A 21,356-nucleotide genomic window follows, 5' to 3' on the forward strand; every position below is an offset into this window, starting at 1 on the left:
AAACAAAGCTTTTTATGAGATCATTATTTCCAAAACTTTTTATAAGATCGTTATTTCCAAAGCCATTTCTCCTCCTTCATCTCAAGCCTTTTTTTCCCAGCCCCTTCATCTCAAGTAAACTAAAATAAAATTTTACTTCCTTCTCTCTTCCCCCTTTCTTTCTCCAATCTTCGTCTGTAACCCCTTTCTTTCCCAAGTAAGCAGTATCCACACCCCACCATCCAATCTCTAGAGGAACCACAAAGCCACGACCCACCCCATCAACCAAAAAAAAAAAAAAAAAATCCAATTTTTAGGGTGAAAGTGAAAAGTTCTTTCCTTCTCTTCTATATGGGTTTGCAAATCATAATTTCCTTGAGGATTTGGGCGTTCGTTGTTCCAGATCATGTTCATCGTTGTGGTGCCATGTTAAACCCCGGACGATCGTTGTTCCAAATGGCAACGTTTGTCGTTCAGTGCTACGACATCATTTCATGTTGCGAAGGTGGGTTGATCTTAGCTGTGAGAGAAACAAATACAAAGGGGAGTGATTGATGAAGGTAGGAGTTGTTTTAGGAATATACATGGCTATTTTGGGTAGAAAACTTTGATTCTTGATGGAGTCATCTACCCGGAATTCAATTACCACCTCTACATAGGTAATCCAATTCCGGGGAAATCCGGAATTGAACTCCTAAAATTGGATGGACCCCACATAAAATTTGATTTCCTAAGTGCTAGTAAACGGCAGAATGCTTCAAGCGGAATTCAATTCCGTTTCTCTCCATTCCACTCCCGATTGGTAAACACGCCATAAGAGTCGTTACCATAAGGATTTGAAACATATTTTTGTTTTATTTTAATCATATGACTATTTTCTAACTATTATATCACCACAGTAACCTTTTTACAATTAAGACATACTTATTATGTCAAAACGTTATTGGTAATTGTTGAGGGTGAGCCTTGACTCAACAAAAATGTTGCTCTTTTGTAGCCACAAGGTCACGGGTTCGAGTCATGAAAATAATCTCTTTACAAAGTACGTGTAAAGCTGCATACGATAGACGTTTCCTCAATTCTCGCAAAGCGTGAAGATTTGTTGGTTAAAGCACAATTGCCCTAGCCCTTCACTTACCGAAGATATTGACAGATCACCAAAGTGAATTATAGTGAAAAAACTTATAAATCACTTTTATTAATTTTTATTGTCAGACACAGTAACGAGTTATACCAATTTTTTTAAAAAAAAAACATTTTGGCTAAAAAGCCAAATATGTTATAAATAGGCAAAAGTTAGAGATGTAACATTTGCTACGGATATGAGCGAAACAGGTGTAATGTATCACACTGTTTAGTTTTGTAACTCTAACACAAAAGGATTGCTGGTAAAGAGAGGAAGATAGGAATATTAATATTATTGCTTTTTTTTCTTTTCTTTTCTTTTGCTATGTGTTATGATCACACACATAGTACTCTTTAAATAGAGTCACACCCGTGAAAACTTACAAAAGTGAAATGAATGCTTTTTGAAAGACCTTATACAACAACAACATGATCACTATTCTAAAAATCTTCCTCATCTTTGTCTAAAAACTTGTGGCTTCACTCTCACAACTTTTACAACAAAATATAAATAAAACCCAGGGGATCGAAATGGGTTCGTCTTCTAAGACCTTGTCTCATTTCCCCTAACGAGTATCCAAACGCCCAATTCTTTTTCCCTGCCATCACAGCTCCCAACTGAGCAAGCACCCATGGACGTTCTCTCAATCGCATCCCCTATATTCCACCCCACCCCAACCTCCAAGCTCTCTCACTCCTCCCGCCCCAAACCCACCTCCTACTTCCCCACTTCTTCCCCCAAAACCCCCTCAATCAAATCTCTTTCCCTCCAAACCCCAAAACCCACTTTCACCTCCAGGTCCCAGGCCCTCGACGGCTCGCTCCTTATTTCCTCGGCTCCTCAGACGCCGGCCACCGCCATGAGAGGCGCCGAGGGTGACGCCATGGGGCTTTTGCTCAGGGAGAGGATTGTGTTCTTGGGTAGTAGCATTGACGACTTTGTGGCCGACGCCATTATTAGCCAGCTGCTTTTGTTGGATGCCCAGGATTCTAAGAAGGATATCAAGCTCTTCATTAACTCCACCGGCGGCTCTCTCAGGTTGTACATGGTTTTTAGCATCTGGGTAGCTTTTATTTTGTGCTGATTTTTGTTTGAAAGTAGTGAAATTTTCAATTTTGTTGTGGAGATTTTGAGTGGGGGAGGTGACCCCTTTGAGATTAGGATGTTGTTTGATTAGATTTTGTAGTTCTTAATTGATTTGAAATTCGGGTGTTCGAAGGGCTTAGTATTTAGTTTACTTTGTGTAGCTTTTTCCTTAGGACGAGATAAGAACAATTGATTTTGAAGGTTTTTTTTCCTGTGCAATGGAAACTTAAAAGGCATGGTGCTGGATGAATATATGAGCATAGAGAATGGCCAAATCTTTGGGGTTAGGTTAAGTACAAAGCATGTTGACTTTGATATAGCTTAAGATGCGGTTGTGAGGCAAGGGAGTTCCCCGTTGGTGAGGAACCGGTGACACGCATAATGCACACTCCCACATTATTTCTTTATGTTCCTATTGCAACATTCCTTATTGATGCTAGTTATTTTGTCTCCTAATAGTCAAGTAACAGTACTAGTTATATGTTAAATGCTTCGCTTCCATGTGAGTGGTGGACATAATAAAATCGGAAAATCAGCTGAGTGTGGAGAGCTGTCAACAAAGTCTTGACAGTCTCTCATGGAAGTCTTAGTACTTGTGATAGTAGGTAGGGGAGAAAGTCTATTGTAGGTAATATCAATTTCTTGGTGAATCATGTGCAAGGACGCGGGTAAGGCTGAGCGTATTAAACTTTTAATCCTCCAATGTCTACTTGCATTGATATTTGGCATAGCTTTCTAGGGAGGCAAGGTTGTGTTGTGTGCTTTGGCATCCTGTATTTATCTATTTATCGAAACTATTGTGCTTCTTGTGGATTTGGGTGTGCTTTTGGGATGCCCACCAATGGGCATTGGTTTCTAGAGTTTAGAGACATACCATTTCTCTTTAGTTATGAACTTATGCAAATTTAGGGGGCTGTTGAATCTGTTGAGTTATGAGATTAAGCATGTTAGTTATAGAAATCTGATTTTAGCCGGTAGTTCATGCGTCTTTATTATTTGTTATGGTACTTCAGCCAAAACAAGATCACTGGACTATTTGTTTTATTTCTTCTTTTAACATATAAAAAAAGTGGCTTTTCTTTTATTTTTCAAGAAAGATGGGATTTTGCCTGTTTGGTTATTGATTAAAAAAACTAACTTTTCATTTATGTATTGTCCCATCGAGTACAATCTCAATCACTTTGTTCACATTGATGTATTCTTCCAACTTTTATCTAATGTTTCGTTGATACAATCGCAATCACTTTGTTCACAATCTCAATTACCGAACGTATTTTTCATTGATGTATTCTTCTGTATATGTTTGTATGGTTTGCTGTCTTCTTATCTGCTTGCTGATTTTCCTTTTTGTTATTTGTGTTAGTGCTACAATGGCTATCTACGACGTTGTTCAGCTCGTGAGGGCTGATGTCTCCACAGTGGCACTGGGCATTGCAGCATCAACAGCGTCCATAATCCTTGGCGGTGGAACCAAGGGCAAGCGTTTTGCAATGCCGAATACACGGATCATGATTCATCAACCTCTTGGAGGCGCTAGTGGGCAGGCAATAGATGTGGAAATTCAAGCCCGAGAAGTGATGCATAACAAAAACAACGTTACACAAATTCTTTCAAATTCCACCGGTCGCCCATTTGAGCAAGTCCAAAAGGATATTGACAGGGATCGGTATATGTCCCCCATAGAAGCAGTTGAGTATGGAATAATCGATGGAGTAATTGACGGAGATAGCATTATTCCTCTGGTGCCTGTCCCAGACAAGGTGAAGCCGCGAATGAGTTACGAGGAAATTAGTAAAGATCCAAGAAAATTTTTGACACCAGACGTCCCCGACGACGAGATATACTAGTTTTGGGTTGGCCATATATCTGAGATTGAGAGGTACATGATTCAGATAGCTTCCTGATTACGTGTTAATTTCATAAAACTTTCTGTAACTAAACCGTGAATCCATGCCGCAAGCTTGTGTGTTTTCTTCAGCTGGCTTTTGTAGACCCTCCCCCCATTCCGTAAGATAACAAGAAAATAACTTGTGGTTTTTGGTGGTTTATTTTCTGCATTTTGTGTTCGTCAATTTTGATAATACTGATCAAGAATTTTTTTTTCAAATTAAGGAGTTTAAAACAAGGGTTTTAATCTCGTCGGTCGGTCATCTTCTTTCGTTTCGATTTCCAGATTGGTAAAAAGGTACACGTTATATTCAGAGTTGAGTTTGTTGCATCTCACAAGTTTTAGTTTCCGTTCACGTCGGCTTATCATGGTGGTCGCTTCAGTCGATCTGGAACGGTCGAGTTGGTCCAAACCGGTCTGTTCGAGCGGTCCAAATCCGGTCTAGCGGTCCGACCCGGTCCAAACCCGGTCTATTGGTCCGCCCGGTCCAAACCCGGTTCAGCGGTCCGACCCGGTCCAAACCCGGTCGAGCGGTCCAACCCGGTCTAGCGGTCCGACCCGGTCCAAACCCGGTCGAGCGGTCCAACCCGGTCGAGCGGTCCAACCCGGTCTAGCGGTCCGACCCGGTCCAAACCCGGTCTAGCGGTCCGACCCCGGTCCAAACCCGGTTCAGCGGTCCGACCCCGGTCCAAACCCGGTCGAGCGGTCCTACCCGGTCCAATGAAGCACCAGAAACGGTCCGACCGGACGACTCGATCTAACCGGTCTGAGCCAAAATGCAGAAAACTCACCGGTTTCTGCAGGTTGTAGCCGGAATCCTTTGCGGCTTAACTGCGCTGCCTTCGTAGCTCGCCGTTTAGTGCGAAAAAGCTCGCCGGAAAATGGTCGAGGCTGGCTGTTCGATCCCAACGATCGGGAAGGATGTTCGAGGGGAGGCTGGGAGTTCATGGCTTGTGAGATCGAGATGAAGCTGGTGGTGTCCTTGGTTTGGGCCATGGTGGCCGGGAAAGTTGTGCACCGTCTGTGCACAGTGACAGCGGAGAGAGAGCGTGAGGGAGGAGGGAGGAGAGAGAAGAAACTCGAGATGGAGTGGGAGGGGGGAGAGAGAGAGAGAGAGACCGAGTGAGGGAGAGTGGAATTCTGACAAGAGGAGGTAGTGAAATGGACCCTTTCTTCATGCCAGCGGAGGAAGAAAAGAGGGCCGCCGCCTGCGCGAGAGAGAGAGAGAGAGAGAGAGGGAGTGATTCCGCCGCTGCTAACAAGCGCAGGTTTTAATGCATGATTAGAAGAATATTAAGACAAAGAATTGGAATAATGTCAGCTGGTTTACAAATGCCATGAGAACAAAAGTACCTGCCTCATACCAATCTTCCATTGTGCTGATAGGAAAGAGCTTAATCTAACCTATTGTGCACTAGGATTCATACGATACCCAGCAAACTTCTGTTTACGATGGTAATTAAGATTCGTATAATTAAGAATTAAACTACTGACCTTTGCAAAGTGGAGGAATGGTGATCTAGGTGATCTAGTGCACTCGTTCCATGAGTTGCCAGCAGGCTTTGGGGATGTGTATCACAGCTCAAGTTTAAAGATAGTATTTGCATCCACTCTAGGGTGCACCTCCTTGTCCACTAATTTGTAATTAGTAAATTTTCACGGTGCAAACAATGTGTCAAACACTTATAACATGTTAATCAAAATCAATAGAGTTGGAGGAATCAAAACAGAGCTAAATAAGAAATTAAACTCTTTATTTCATTTACAAATTAGTGACCGAGCTATAAGTGTTTTCATGAATCGTCAATTTGTTTTACATACATGAATGACTAAACGAAAAGAAAGAAAAGCCGCGACGCTCTTGGGTGGGCCGGTCCGGTCATTTGACATGGGTCGGATACGGGTAGGCATTTGGGTCCGGGTCATGGTTGAGATTTAAGAGAAGAACCCGACCGAGACCTCTAAAACCCTTCTATGTGTTGTGACCCAAGTGTCGAAAACCTTACCCTCTTCCCTCCTCTTCTTCCGCCATGGAAACCCAGCCGAGTTGAAACCCCATAAACAAGACTCGGAACCCAGTTCCCGGAGACATGCGTCTTCTTCTCCATCGGCCTTTCCGCAAGCTCTCCTTCTTATCCTCCTCAACCTCCGGCCACCTAATGGCCTCCAAGCAGCTGCTCAAGTCCGCTCCTTTTCCGAACCCACTAACCCCTTCTGCACACAGACACCCCTTCCACTCCCGCAGCCTCGTCTTCTCTCCGATTTCCTCGAAACCCGTGTTGAAAATTCGGCCGCTTTGCCTCCGGACTAACGGATATTCTTCTCTCTCCCCTGCCCATGTCGCAGAACCAGGTAAGTTTCTGCGTAAATTTGTGCTCAGTAAAGAAGGTAGGCAATTTTCTGCTTTAATTTTTTGGCTTTTTGCATGTAAGTCCTTGATAACATCACATTTTAGAAGGAAAACACTTCAAAGTTAGTACTTTAGAGAAAAATCCAATCTACTTTATAGCACCAAAGAGTTTCACCACCTGAGAATCAGTTAGAGCATCACAAGCGGATAGATAAGGGTGTTTTTCTTTTCTCCATTTGAGTTGCTTAGAAGTGTTTTTCTATAAAATTTTAGTTGTCGGGGTGTTTTTTCGAATAAACTTTTGTTTTGTTAATTTTTCTTTTCTATGGTGTTTACAGGTGGACCCTTTTTGTGTGTGTGAAGGATTATGAGAATGTTTTGAATTTAATGTGCTGTATGCTTTTGAATTCTATGTAGTTGAAGTGGAAGCCCCAAAAGAAAATGGAATGTCCTCTATGCAAATGAGGATCTTGAAGGAGAAATTGGAGAATCTTGGCATAGACGGTGAAACAATATCTGTACCAGGGCAGTACAACCACTTGATTTGCCCAATGGTATGCTAATAGTTTTGCTTCTGCCGCTATGTTGTATTTGTTTCAGCAAATATTTTTTGACTTTGTTTGTTTAGGATTTTATAAATTACTGAATCTGTAGGTGGTAATTGTCAAAACCTACGTGCATGTCCCATTTTTGTTCGTTATTATAGGTTTAGAAACTAGTTTTGGGAGAAAAAAAAAGCAATTTTCATATGGATAATAAGCAGGTAAACGCTATTGTATATAGTAATAAATTAAGTTATCAGTATTGTTTTTAATCAATAGTGTTAGTATGAGCAGACTCGACCTGAAGGAGACATGAAGGATTCACGGTAGTTATTGACAGTAGTTGGCATTATCTTTTGCCCAAAATAATTACTTTCTTGACGATGTGTCTTGGTCAAGAAAATTATCATGTAAAAAAAACCAATGACTTTTGAGAACATCAAAGAGAATCTCTGATGACATTTCTCCATCTAAGGGCTGGAGACGCATTTAAGAGTGAATCATGCCAAAAAGATGGAAAATTTCATTGAAGGAGATTAAGCTGATAGCGGAAAATTTCCATTGTTTTAGCAATTAAACGATAGAAACTCAGGGGATTGAGTGGCCATGATGTAATGAGACTGCCTTAAACTGTGCATGCATGGTTTTCTTTTAAATGAGTAAAAGAAGGAATTATATGTGACTGAAATTGAAATGACTTCTCATACGCTAGTGCAAAGGTGGCGATTCAGAGGAAAAGAGCTTATCCATGGATATTTCGGAAAATTGGTATGCTTTTCCTAGTGTTTTACAAGTTTTTCTGATTATTTATTAACAGATTGCAAGTCACACTTTACATTGAAATTTATGATGTTTTAGGGATCGTGCTATTTGGTGTTGCTTTCGTGGAAAATGTGGGTGGACAGGTAGCACGAGGGTATGCTTGCTTCTCTTCCAATCTTCATTTATACTACATTGCCATCACATTATAATATTTTATTAAAAAATAATGAAAGAGAGTCACTTGGCTGACGGTCACCCCTTTCTTGCAGGCGTTTGTAGGAAACAGGTTGCCACCTGAAACTTCAAAACTTAAGAAAAAAAGGGAAATCACAGAGGAAAGTCTAGGACTGGAACCACTTTGTGAGGAGGTCAAAGCTTGTTACTCTTTTCTGAAGTTTGAGTTCTTCTTGTACTGGATTGTGACACTAAGAATAGAACTATTATTAGTAAAGTTATGTTTTCGTTTTCCTTATTCAACATGGTGAATATATTTTCTTTTGCCCTTGTTTCAGATTGTAGATTATTTTTCAGAACGAATGATATCAAGGGGAACATTGATGAGAAATGCTGTAATGCAAAAAAGTACAGGTGATCAGGTGCATGACGCTAATGGAAAAGGATTATTAATTTTTCATCTTCATATTAAGATGGTCATGATCTTAGTTGTGTAAATTAGAAAAATATGTTTCTGTGAGTATTACAAATATCTAGGTTACTACACTCTAGAAGTATCCTACTTTTCACCTGTAGCCATCAAGAGTTAAAAAACTGCACAGATGAAATGGCAGCAGAAGTTTTATTAGTAAACATGAAGTAATAAATCCTCATTTGGTTATCTATTTTGGCTTTAGGTTCCTTAAGTATTATGCATTAAATTTCCTAATGTAAAACCCAAAACAAGTGAGTGTGAAGTTTTCTATCTTTCGGGAAGTACTTTGAAACATCAGACAGTTCACTGAATCCATCCCCGGTGGAATCAATCGTAAACACCTGAATGGTTCATAATGCCTAGGGTATTTTCCTTCATATGTATGACATTTGTCTTTTCATTCATAATTTAATCCTTTGTGCATTTTATCGTGAATTAACTACATCCTATGGTTATAATATTTGAGAAGTTCTCAAAAAGATATTTGAGAAGTCACATTTCACAAATTGGATTGTTGTAACGTAGTTCCAGATCTTCCTTGTTGACGTAAATTTATTGTATACAAAGCATATGGATCTCAGAACAGTGGATGGATGAAGTTATGCTTATGGCATCAAACTTTCTAAAGTTGCATTTAAGTTTTCTTGTCCCTTTAATAGAGAGTGATGCTTCGATAATTCTCGATAAGATGAGTTGAGAAAACTTAGGGGAATACAACAAAATGAACTTTGTCTTTCTCATCTGTACCAAGCTAAAACCATCATCTCATGTCCTGGGGCAGATATTGCACTTTAATCTCTTTGACTGTGATGCAATTATTAGTTTTCCTTACCTAATTGCTTCTGAAATTTCACATGCAGATTGCTATTGCTTTTCCTTATCGGAGAGACGGAAAGCTTGTTAGTTGCAAGTATCGGGACATCGACAAGAAGTTCTGGCAGGTTGTTGCAATAAGTGATACCTTTTTTTTTTTTTTTTTTAATCTAACCCAAGTGTTTAAACGAGTAATGGTTGAAATGATTAGCATAATATATATTATAAGGGTGTGCCGCAAGCGACCTGGTGGTGGTGGGCTTTATCATGAAACAACCTCTTTAGATATACATGTCAGTATTTCACTGGTTAAAATAAATAAAGTCCATCGCTGGCCCATATTTGAATGAATTAAAAATAACATAAAATTTGCTAATGCGGCAATGTCATTGCTCAGATGTTTAACGATGCCCTGTCAGGTCGACTTTTGGATGTTATCCATTTTTTTTTTTTTCTAGGTTTGTGTAAACAGTGTTTGTAATACTGTCATTTGGATCTCATGCTTTGATTTTTTTCTCAGGAAAAGGATACTGAAAAGATTTTCTATGGACTGGACGATATAAAGGGAACTAATGATATCATCATTGTATGGCTTCCACCATTTTTTCAGTGATTGATGCTTTCAAACATTAGTGTTGCACCCAACATGTACTCTTTTGTTTTATTTCATAATTTAGGTTGAAGGCGAAATTGATAAGCTTTCAATGGAAGAAGCTGGCTTTTGTAATTGTGTGAGTGTACCTGATGGTGCTCCTCCAAAGGTTTCCTCAAAGGAGTTGCCACCTGAAGAGAAGGTTTGTATCACCTTAAGATAGTTAAATTACTTTTTTTGTACTTTTGTTCGTTTGACTTGTTGCAAAATGTAACAATGTGGGAACCACTCCACAATCCATTTAGAGATTTTTTTCCCTTAATTTAATTTGAAGAATTAAGTTAAAGTTAAATGCTATTCAATATCTGTGGAATTTGGAGGATCTAATGCTTATCTTGTCTATTCTGTAAAGCTAGGATACAAAGTATCAATATCTGTGGAACTGCAAAGAGTACTTAAAGAAGGTTCGCAAATAAGTTTACTACTATTATCGAAAACACATCGGCACAGGGGTTCACATATTTGGTTATAATGATTTTGATTTTGATAGGCATCTCGCATTGTACTTGCCACTGATGGAGATGGTCCTGGTCAAGCCCTAGCTGAAGAGCTTGCACGCCGCCTTGGAAGAGAAAGGTTTCCAATATAATGTCCTGTTGTTACTGTTCTCTGTTGGTTAAGTTAAAATCATCTTTATGCAGGCTTCGTAAGAATAATTGTCCGCTACCCATGTGCCTGCAGATGTTGGCGAGTCAAATGGCCAAAGAAAAATGATAAGGAGAACTTCAAAGATGCAAATGAGGTCAGAGATAATGCGCATACAATGATTTGGATTTAGCTTAATTTAGACTTTTTAGTATTATCTCCAAATACATATATATGTTGGATCATTACATATAATGATAAACCAAAGATCTTAGATTAGTTTCTGACATTTGAAATATCTATTCTCACATTCATGTGATCATTTGCTCAAATATTTCTTATTGAGTTGATTTGTGGTATGACAGTGATTTTTCATGTTGCATGTTCCTATGTATGCTCCATTTGATGCTAGTGAATTCTGTTTTTTTGCCTCACATAATAGTACATCTTTATGATATACGTAATGTGTTACCTCGGCATCATCTTGTGTGATGGTCTGTATCCTGCACCTTCCATTGAACTGAAAAAGATCGTATCATTTAAGATGTATTTTAATATTTTACTTAGATCACTAAAGCAATCCTTACCATCTCTTACTGTTTATCTACACAGGTTCTCATGTACTTGGGTTCGGATGTATTGAAGGGAGTAATTGAGGATGCTGAATTATTTCCTATACGTGGATTGTTCAATTTTGCGAATTACTTTGATGAACTCGATGCATATTATCACCGGACTCTTGGATATGAGTATGGTGTCTCAACTGGGTGGAAAAATCTGAATGATTTGTACAATGTAAGCAAAACCTTGACGTTTCTGGTGACAAATAATACCTTTTCTGAATTTGAATAATTCCTCTGGTTGTGTGTCGATTCCCCCTTATATGGTCTAGGTATTAATTTATGGGTATCAATGCAGATCTGTTAATTAACACATTATTTTTGTAAGGTAAAGCACTCAAGTGGAGATTTAAGCGAAATTTGTACCCTTGTATGGTCTTTTTTTTTTGTCAACATATCCTTATATGATCTAGGTATATAAATGTTTGACAATTTAGCAAATTATTGGATCTGATCTGATGGTTTGTTACTGTTTCTCTGCACCAATGGCTAAGGGCGCCTGTTTGGAAGAGCTTTTAGAATAGCTAAAAGCAGTTTCAGATAACCAAGAACACTTCTGAAAATGTTTGGTAGAAAAAGTAAAAACTGCGTAAGTGCTTTACCATGAAGCACTTGGATGATATTAAAAATTTCAGTTTACTTCTATTAAATGCGCTTATGAGCAGAAGATTTTTCTACATTTCCAAATGGGCCCTTAGTAGTTTATGCATTTGTTGTTGTTATTGTTATCATGAGTTGTCAAAAGTATATTTTACATCTGGTTCCTTCTTTTGTATTCTGATCTGTTGAAATCTGGATGAGTACGACTGGTTGTAGATATACATACTTTTCTAATTTTTATGTTTTTATTTTTAGGTTGTTCCTGGTGAGTTGACTATAGTAACAGGGGTCCCTAATTCAGGCAAGAGTGAGTGGATTGATGCTCTCTTGTGCAATCTATCTGCAAGCGTTGGATGGAAATTTGTACTTTGCTCTATGGAGAACAAGGTAAACTAGTTTATCAAAGAGTTTAAATTGTTCTGTTTTCTCCTATGTGCACCCCTTCCCTTGTTAGTTGGTTTACAGCGGATCATTATGAGAAATGTTCGCACACGTGCATAGCACTTGTGATTTGGGAGAGAATATACCTTAGACATGATTTTGTGGTGGTTATTTTACCCCCTGCCTTGTGTGATATAGACGTCATCCACATATCAATTTTACCATGTTCTCTTATGACATAGTTGCATTTTTGCTCTCCGTTAACTGTCTTACATATCACACCCTTCTCATTAATGATTTATAGGTTAGGGAGCATGCACGAAAATTGCTGGAGAAGCACATAAAGAAGCCTTTCTTTGATAAACGGTAAGATTGAGTTGACCTTCTTTATTACCATTCTTAAAATGCATTTGATGCCTTTCCTGTTTATTTTACCTTTATGAATTATTTAATTAAAAGGGCATGATATGAAATAAGCTGGAAAAAGGGTATGCTATGACAGAAGCCGAAAACTATATTGGCACACCTTTTATATTATCAGAAAACATAATAATATTTGAAACATACCAAAATGGTATTAAATATGAAAATTGATTTACTGCTTAGCTCGATAATCAGTAAGGATTTCCTGAAAACCAATTGTTTGCCTTTTTCAAAAACAAAATTTTCAGTTTCAGTTTGGTAAGGCCAAACACCAAACTAAACTGATTAAAAATCTGTCCCATTTTGAACACCCCATTGCTCTCAAAGAAGAAGAAAAAAACAGTAAAGCGAAAAAAGTACCAAGACATCTTGCATGCATGCCGATGATTAAATAACATCTATGATATGATAAGTTCGACTGTGTTCAAATTTTACTTCTACCTATGCAAGGATATAGTAAGGAGATTGTTTCTGTAGTGCGTAAAAGCATTATTGTCCAACACTATTGATTCTTTCCTTAGTCTTTGTGCTTTTACCTTTTCCTGTAATTTTATTGCGACTCATCAGTTTAAGATCAAGTCCTATGATTTTCACAGTTTTGTAAGCCCCCATTGTTTTTAAAAATTGGTGCTACTGTACTTTGCTACTCATTGGATCTAACTTTGTGACTCTGTCTTTTATTTCTGGCTGACTATAGTTATGGTGGTTCTGCTGAACGGATGAGTGTTGAAGAATTTGAGCAAGGAAAAAAATGGTTAAATGACACCTTTTACCTCATAAGGTAAGTTTTGTTATCAACTCTATTGTTTAGGCTAGTGTTCCCAAGCGAGCCACGCCGCAAGGCTAGATTGCATCATTGTGTCTGTTGTGCACTGTTTTATAAACATGTACGCAGGCCTTATGGAGTAGAAGTCTTTGTTTCCTTTAACTGATTTCTGATCATAAATGGTGCCCTTTTGATTTACTCCTACGGCCATGTTATAGGTGTGAGGATGATTCTCTTCCAAATATCAGTTGGGTTCTTGATCTTGCACAAGCAGCAGTACTTAGGCATGGGGTGCGTGGACTTGTAATTGATCCTTACAATGAGCTTGATCATCAACGTCCCCCGAACCAGTTAGTCTTTTCATTACATGTTGTGTGCTGCATATTTATTTGTTGCTATTTTACATATGAACCAGCACAATTTTATCCCTGAATTTCGTTAGTTACAATTTTACTGCATTACTTTGTTAGTTCTAACCCTTAACCATGCCCGCTAATGCTGCCTTTAGTATTCTTTGTATTGTAGCTGCATATGCCCTAATTCCATGTTTCTTATTTCTTTTACTTACAAGATTACTAAAACTTCTACTTGTTACAGGACCGAAACCGAGTATGTGAGTCAGATGCTTACTAAGATCAAACGGTTTGCTCAGCATCATTGTTGCCATGTTTGGTTTGTGGCGCATCCTAGACAGGTTGGTTGGTTACGTTGAGCTTGACCATGCCTTTTTCTTTGATGTGGTTTCTCTGATCATAGCTCTTGTAACAGTTGCACCAGTGGACCGGGGGTCCTCCTAATCTCTATGATATAAGTGGAAGTGCACACTTCATAAATAAATGCGACAATGGAATTGTAATTCATCGTAATCGGGATCCAGAGGCTGGGGAGATGGATCAAGTACAAGTGAGTATTGTCATGGTCATTGACGTTCATTATTTTTTTGTTGTTGTCATTGTCGTTGTAATTAACGATATATGTTGATATCAATTTGCAAACTTTGTAACTCAGGTTTGTGTACGGAAGGTACGAAATAAGGTCGCCGGAACCATAGGCGACGCCTTTTTGTCTTACGATAGGTATGTTGAAGTATATTCTCCCTCCCTCCTCACCATATTTGTGAAAGTTAAGAGTCGGGATCTGAGATGACGGTTTCATTGTGGTGCTTGAGCAGGGCAACTGGTCAGTTCATGGATGTTGAAAATACTCAAAAGAGCAGATGAGGAGAAAAAGGAAATTACGTTGTACAGTGGAATCCAGGAGCATGTTGGGGGTGTCGGGTGAGTTTCCTGATTCCCGGTGGGTGTTTTCGTGTCGCGAAACAGCACGGCCGCGGCGCAAGAAGGAAACGGCACTCAACTACTCGGGAGAGTTACCTTCAAATTTTGTATGCTAATTTTTTCTCTATTATTTGAGATTGTGAATTTAGTGATTTATTGGGTATGTGATCAAGGTGTATTCAACAATGTAGAAAATTATATTAATGTTATGTGCTCTATGTTTCTTTTTTTTTTTTTTTTTTTTTTGACAAAAGATAGCGTTGGTGGGTTAAATTGTTACTTGTTAGGGCGGGGGGTGAGGATCGAACTTGTACCAGGATGCATTTTCTGCTAATACGGTAAAACGCCATTTGCTTGCTTTGTCGTTCGAAGAAACGAAGTAATCATTGTCTGCACTCTTGGAAGACCAAAAATATGGAGTGCCAAAAGTATTCGCCTAATTCTTCTAACCTACTTTCCCACTTACTCTCGGCTAATCCAAATTACGCAATATCTTACACTTCAAGAAGTCTTAAACATGTATAATGTATGAGATTAGGTAATTGAAGATTCCAAACAAAACTAATTATTTATATGAGATTAGGGTTAATTATCAATTAGAGGAATCGTATGACCCTAACCGAAATTATCTACCACATGCAGCTTCAGCTTAACCAGCTAATCATGCAATGCCCAAGTAAACACAAGGTGGTGGACGTCATCAACCAATGATAGCTTGCCAGATGATAAGATTTCCTCTTTTATTATTGTTTTTGAGTCAATTATTCGGCATGCGCAAATAATAGTCTGACAGATATGTTAAAGGACAATACTTGCTTCCATCTTATGTGTTCACCTTCTTATTTACTCAATTGTAATTATCGTATGTTAATCGTACAAATGTCAAAATCGTTAATCCGTTTCCTTAATACGGAAGAATAAAAAATTAATGGAGTACACAAAACATAAATCTAATCATATGAGATGTTATGATGATTACAAACGGACCAATCAAGATTGTAGTCTTGGAATATTGTCATTTTCTTATACTTAATTCGCACAAAAATATGATGCTAAAGCATTATGCCAATTAACTTTTACAATTCGTTTAATATTTAGTAATTGGTTTTTTTTTTCTCTTCAAAAAGTCAATTTTTATTTATGTTCTAAATCTAATTACATATTTTTATTTAAAAATTCGAAAACAAAGGAAGAATAATTAATCACCTACAAGGTGAGTTTGAAGATTCGTAACATGTAAAATTACCATTTTGTCCCTATTTTGTTTGGGTAGCGCACTTTTGTTCTTCTATATCAAGTGAGGCATTTAGGAATATCTGAATGTTTCAAAATTTTGGTGTGCTCTTTTTATATATACATAGATAAAGCTACGAGGCAAAAACGGTGAATCATCCATAATCCAAAATTATCCCTTTTTAATTAGAAATTTAAAAACAATTTAATTAAAAAAGAAAATCCAAACTAACAAAACAAAATTATGTAAAAGAGTGAATTTTTACACGCGTGAGTGTGTGGTAAGTGGCACTTTACCACAGTAGTGAAAAGATGTAAAACCCTTACATGTCGACGTGGGTCCGAACCCTGTCGGTGACTAATTTAATATATAATCTAATAAAATCTATCATTTGACAAAAAAAAAAGTATGAAGTTTTTAATACCCTACAACCCTCACTTAAAAAAAAAGACAACACAAAATTATCAAAATATAATAGGGCTAGATTGTAACACACAAACATAATTGGGTTAAAATTGTAATACACAAAATAAAATATTCAAAATACGTGCGTGCATATCAAGAATTTTTGTTTTACCAAGAGTAGAGTTTATTGATTATAATCGAATTGAAATGCATACATCTTCCGCTAAAATGTTAAATAGAAAATCCAGACCAATACAATTCCACTGGACAACCCTCGTTAAACATGTTTGGCTTCTTGGTGTGATGCACGATTACATTCTCTGGGTACGAACATGAACTCCACCAAAGTCAGACTTTGTGCAAGAGCCCAAATGTCTTCCAAGATACATTCCACTGCAATGTCAGCATTACACTTCTTAGTAATTATTTGGATAATGACCTTATTCCTTTTTAATTTTGATCAAGGTTCTTTGGCTTTTATATCTACCTAGTTATTTCAATAATTAAGCGTTTACATGTCAGCATATTAAAATTTAAAATTATTTAACCATTTTCAACTACATCCATTTTGTGTTAGAAACGTTACATTTAATATATTTATATTTGTAGCCATTTTTTAATATGCAATCAAATTTTTTTGTACCAATTTTCTTTTTAGTTTTAATTATTAATTTCTTTTTTTTTTACCCATATTTTTGAACTTTTATTTTTACCTATAATTTTTTTTAATCTTTTATTTGTACCCATTCATATATTCATACTCTACCAATTTTTTTCATAAAAATGTACCACTATTTTATATGTAAAATGTACAGATATATGTTTTTTTTGAGGTTTCACGCATTTCAATTTTGAAGAAAAAAAGTTAAAAATCTCTATTTGGTTCCAAAATTAGAAGGAATTATAAATTTTCGTTATTAAAATTTAATAAAATATAAAACTAAGGGTAAAACTTAATATTTTATTCTTCAATCAAAATATTCAAAATAATAAAATTTTAGAATAAGATTTTGTCAACCAATCGAAATTCTCTCTTAAAGTGGTATATGAAAATGAAGAGTTAAACCTGACGCTTATTGCCGTTTAATATTACAGTTCAATAATATTATTCTTTTCTTGTAAGTAAAAAATTTTACATTCAGTTCTCGTTAATGATAAATTTAAATTACATTAATAACAATAACATCGCTGGTTAAAAAACAAAACAATAAAACCCGATGGCGGTTATTAAAATTTGAACGACTGAGGAAAGGCAAATCTAGCCTGTCCACAAAAACCAAAAGGAAAAAACAATTTTTTAAAAACAATTTGCCAGGTGATGTCTGTCCTCCTGACGAATTAGTCAAAGAAAAAAAAAAGTCTTTCTCAGTTTTCGAACTTTGTGTTGTCTCCAGCCAATGAAATGCTGTACATGTAGTAAAAGCACTTAAGATTGACCACACACGATCATTCCCCACTGGCAAAACTGAGAACGGAGTGGGTCCCAATGAGATTCCTTTAACGCCAAATCTGTGCTGGCATCCAGGCTATCAAAACCCCCACCCTCGGTAGAAGAAGCCAGCCAACGGCTCTCGTCCTATGCGGTGGCTTTACAGATATGTGACCGTTGTGGGTCCCGCCACCCCCATTGGGGGAGTTTTCGAAAATATATAGCCGTTACAACCCAAGCAAAAGCCCACAACTCTCTCCTCTCTTAAACGCCACTAGTTCGCACCAGAGTGCAAGCAAATTTTCTCTCTTCCCAAACAGAGCAACCAATTTTCTCTCTAGTTTTCTGGGATTTTCTTGCATTTTCTCGGGTGATTCGCTATTCGGGTTGATCGAGAAGATGACTGTGGAGGAGACCCAGGTGGCTGAAGTGGTGGTTGTTCCTCAGGAGGAGGCGGAGAAGGTTGTGTGTGAGCATGAGAAGGTTGTTGAGGGAGATGATAAGGTGAAGGAGGTGGAAGAGGCGGAGTCGAAGACGAAAATGGTTGAGAGGAGCTCTTCTTATAAGGAAGAGAGCAACTATCTCTCCGATTTGAAGGAGTTCGAGAAGAAGGCGTTGAACGAGCTGAAATCGAAGCTGGAGGAGGCCATTTTGGGCAACAATATCTTCAAGAAGGAGGAGCCAAAGAAGAAGGAGGAGCAGAAGGAAGAGAAAAAAGTAGCAGAGGAGGAAGAGAAGAAGGAAGAGAAAACAGAGGAGGCAGTGAAAACGGAGGAGGTAGAAAAAACAGAGGAGGTAGGAAAAACTGAGGATGTTAAAACAGAGGAGGAAGAGAAGAATGAAGAAAAAGCAGAGGAGGTTTGTGAGACAAAGACAGAGGAAGTAGCCGAAGAGAAAACCGAAGAAGGCGAACAAGAGAAGAAATCGGAAGATGGGTATGAAGTAGTAGACACGGATATCTCTCTTTGGGGAGTGCCCCTATTCCCTGGGAAGGGTTTTGAGGGCACTGATGTTGTGCTCTTAAAGTTCTTGAGGGCTAGGGAGTTCAAGGTCAATGAGGCTTTCGAGATGCTGAAGAAAACCCTTCAATGGAGGAAGGAGTCGAAGATCGATTCGATCTTGGACGAGGATGTCTGTGCTGATTTGAGCTCTGCTGCTTACTTGAACGGCGTTGATCGCGAAGGCCACCCCGTTTGCTACAACATTTTTGGGGTTTTCGACAATGAGGAGCTTTATCGGAAGACTTTTGGGAATGAGGAGAAGAGAGGGCAGTTCCTGAGGTGGAGGCTCCAGCTGATGGAGAAGAGCATCCAGAAGCTGGATTTGAGGCCTGGTGGTGTCACTTCTCTGCTTCAGATCAATGACCTCAAGAACTCGCCCGGGCCTTCGAAGAAGGAGCTCAGGATTGCCACAAAGCAAGCTGTTGGGCTTTTGCAGGACAACTACCCTGAGTTGGTTGCCAAAAATGTAAGCCTTCTTTCACATTTTCGCTTTAGAAATCGGTTTTTATTTTCGTTTATTTTGCATAAATTGGACATAATTTGATGGGTTTTATTTGGTTTTTGATTTGCAGATCTTCATAAACGTTCCTTTCTGGTACTATGCACTCAATGCTTTGCTATCTCCTTTCTTGACTCAAAGAACCAAGAGCAAGTTTGTCGTTGCTCGCCCGGCGAAGGTCACTGAAACCCTTCTCAAGTAAGTGGTTTTTGTCTCCTTTTACACATTGCTGAATTTAGCGGCTGGATGTGTGCTCAACAATCTAAGAGAATTCGACGGTGCATCTTAGCCAGCTTACCCAAATGATCTGTGATTGTCCACAACAGGTACGTTCCAGCTCAGGAGATTCCTGCTCAGTATGGCGGCTTCAAGAGGGACAACGACAGCGAGTTCTCTGCCGAAGATGGCGCTGTTTCGGAGCTTATCATCAAGGCCGGATCCACTGGAACCGTACAGATTGATGCAGCAGAGGTAGTAATAATAAATTGTTACTGATTCATGTTCTGTTAGATTGCTTTTCCTCATGAGCATTTTCACCAAATCATTGATTTTAAATGGTGTTCGGTAACAGGTTGATAACACATTAGTGTGGGACTTGACTGTTTTGGGATGGGAAGTGAATTACAAGGAGGAGTTTGTTCCCACTGATGAGGGGTCATACACCATTATTGTACAGAAGAAGAAGAAAATGGGGTCTAATGAAGGCCCGATTCGCAACACTTTCCGAAGCAACGAACCTGGGAAGGTTGTCCTGACAATCGAGAACAATTCGAGCAAGAAGAAGAGGGTTCTGCACCGGTACAAGGCCAAGAAGTGCTCCACATTCTGAGAGAGAAAGAGAGTTGAACTGCAAAAGAAGGTTGCAATGCAAGTAAATTGCTTGAGAGAGCATTATACATAGTAGAGCTTATTCTTTTAGAGTGAGGCAATAATTGGTTGAGGAGATAGAGAAAGTGATGATAGTTCATTCTTTTGGAGGATCAATGTGATTCTGTAATTTGATATATGTTTTGATGTGTATGGTTTTGCTTTGTGATTTTCAATTTGGCTAAGACTTTGAGAGTGAATATATATATTGGCAATTATTCATTTTGAAGAAAATTTGTTTAGATTGAATTGTTTTCTTTTCTAGTATTTTCCTCATCTCATCTATAATTGATTACCGAACCGAATCATCTCTGGATCTCAATAATCTGAGCTTAAGGATCAAATGATACGGGATCGTTGAAATTTGATCTAATGACTACAAACAGGGGCCCTCTAAAAGTTATAATAATTGTAAGCCTTTAGATCAAATTTCAACGGTCTGAATCAAATAATCATTGGCCTCAAATTATTGGGATTCGAAGAGGATCCGGTTCCATTAATTACTACCGAAAAATTTGTCTCAGATCTTAAATTTTGAGTAATATGGTCAAAACTACAAAACAGTTTGGAACTCTCATATAATATAACCAAGAATACTAAAAGAATTGCTACCCAAAAATTTGGACTCAAACATTATATTTGAGTCAAAATATGGTAAAAGCTACAAAACAGTTGAATTCTCAGTTAACGAAGAGTACCGAAAATAATTACTATTGAAAAATTTGGACTGAAAATCTTATATTTGAGTCAAAATATGGTCAAACAATGACCTGCTAACTCTAAAGTTTTGAGTAAGTTTGAAAAGTTTCAAAGTGAACTTTTGATGACATGACATTCATCCAAACTTGCCCATTTATCTAGGATTTGGATCCTCTCCTGAGCTAATGGAGAGGATCCTTCTGATCGATCATCGTGGACTGTTGGATTTTTATCTAATGGTTACAATCATTATAACTTTAAAGAGATCCCTGTTTGTAGCCGTTGGATAAAAATCTAACGGCTCACGATGATTGATCAGGAGGATCCTCTCCATTAGCTCAGGATAAGATCCAAATCCATTTATCTATGTCAAACTGTAAAATCACCTTCATATGTTGGTGTTGTCCCTGCCCTAGTTAAATCCTCATATGGATGAACATTTGGAGCCCAAGATTGGATTTGATATATAGGGTGGAGTCAAGAATTTTCATGGGGGTGTGGCTAAACCTTTTCATTTTCAAGAGTGACTTGCTTTGTCTTAGGAGTTAAGGTGGAGTAGGCCAATTTGTAGTTCAATGGGGCAAAAGGATCTTCTTCGGATTCACTTTGTAGTAAATTATCAAATCCGATTTAAAACAATAAAACAGATAAACTTAACCAAATTGCACATCATGAAGGTCTAATCAGTGGACTAATCTGACCAGAAAAAGAATCTGAAGACTA

General features: G+C 38.1%; 3 protein-coding genes across 4 annotated transcripts; all 3 read left to right on the forward strand.

Annotated features, from left to right (window-relative positions):
• Positions 1–1,606: 1,606 nt before the first annotated feature.
• LOC103945074 (ATP-dependent Clp protease proteolytic subunit 4, chloroplastic) lies at positions 1,607–4,239 on the forward strand. The gene is made up of 2 exons (XM_048574119.1): positions 1,607–2,143; positions 3,555–4,239. Exons 1-2 carry the CDS (start codon positions 1,737–1,739, stop codon positions 4,036–4,038), a joined length of 891 nt encoding a protein of 296 aa, XP_048430076.1. The 5' UTR covers positions 1,607–1,736; the 3' UTR covers positions 4,039–4,239.
• A 1,795-nt stretch (positions 4,240–6,034) lies between these two features.
• Positions 6,035–14,729, forward strand: LOC103945072 (twinkle homolog protein, chloroplastic/mitochondrial). 2 transcript variants are annotated; one of them, XM_048574096.1, is made up of 21 exons: positions 6,035–6,467; positions 6,847–6,983; positions 7,684–7,739; positions 7,830–7,887; positions 8,003–8,101; positions 8,246–8,329; positions 9,243–9,323; positions 9,716–9,781; positions 9,873–9,989; positions 10,204–10,251; positions 10,338–10,423; positions 10,529–10,589; positions 11,045–11,227; positions 11,908–12,039; positions 12,338–12,399; positions 13,154–13,237; positions 13,441–13,572; positions 13,820–13,916; positions 13,991–14,125; positions 14,231–14,298; positions 14,394–14,729. In XM_048574096.1, the coding sequence occupies exons 1-21, from the start codon at positions 6,170–6,172 to the stop codon at positions 14,440–14,442; spliced, it is 2,133 nt and encodes a 710-aa protein (XP_048430053.1). In that variant the 5' UTR covers positions 6,035–6,169; the 3' UTR covers positions 14,443–14,729. The 2 variants fall into 2 exon arrangements, with proteins under 2 accessions (XP_048430053.1, XP_048430055.1); XM_048574098.1 differs by having other exon boundaries at positions 6,036–6,431.
• A 3,082-nt stretch (positions 14,730–17,811) lies between these two features.
• LOC103945071 (patellin-4) lies at positions 17,812–20,156 on the forward strand. Its single transcript, XM_009355587.3, has 4 exons — positions 17,812–19,034; positions 19,141–19,265; positions 19,394–19,538; positions 19,639–20,156. Exons 1-4 carry the CDS (start codon positions 17,967–17,969, stop codon positions 19,894–19,896), a joined length of 1,596 nt encoding a protein of 531 aa, XP_009353862.1. The 5' UTR covers positions 17,812–17,966; the 3' UTR covers positions 19,897–20,156.
• The last annotated feature ends 1,200 nt before the right edge of the window (positions 20,157–21,356 follow it).

The sequence above is a fragment of a genome, unplaced genomic scaffold (genome assembly GCF_019419815.1).
Source record: "Pyrus x bretschneideri cultivar Hongxiangsu unplaced genomic scaffold, Pyrus_bretschneideri_v1 Contig7, whole genome shotgun sequence".
NCBI classification, from domain to species: domain Eukaryota; kingdom Viridiplantae; phylum Streptophyta; class Magnoliopsida; order Rosales; family Rosaceae; genus Pyrus; species Pyrus x bretschneideri.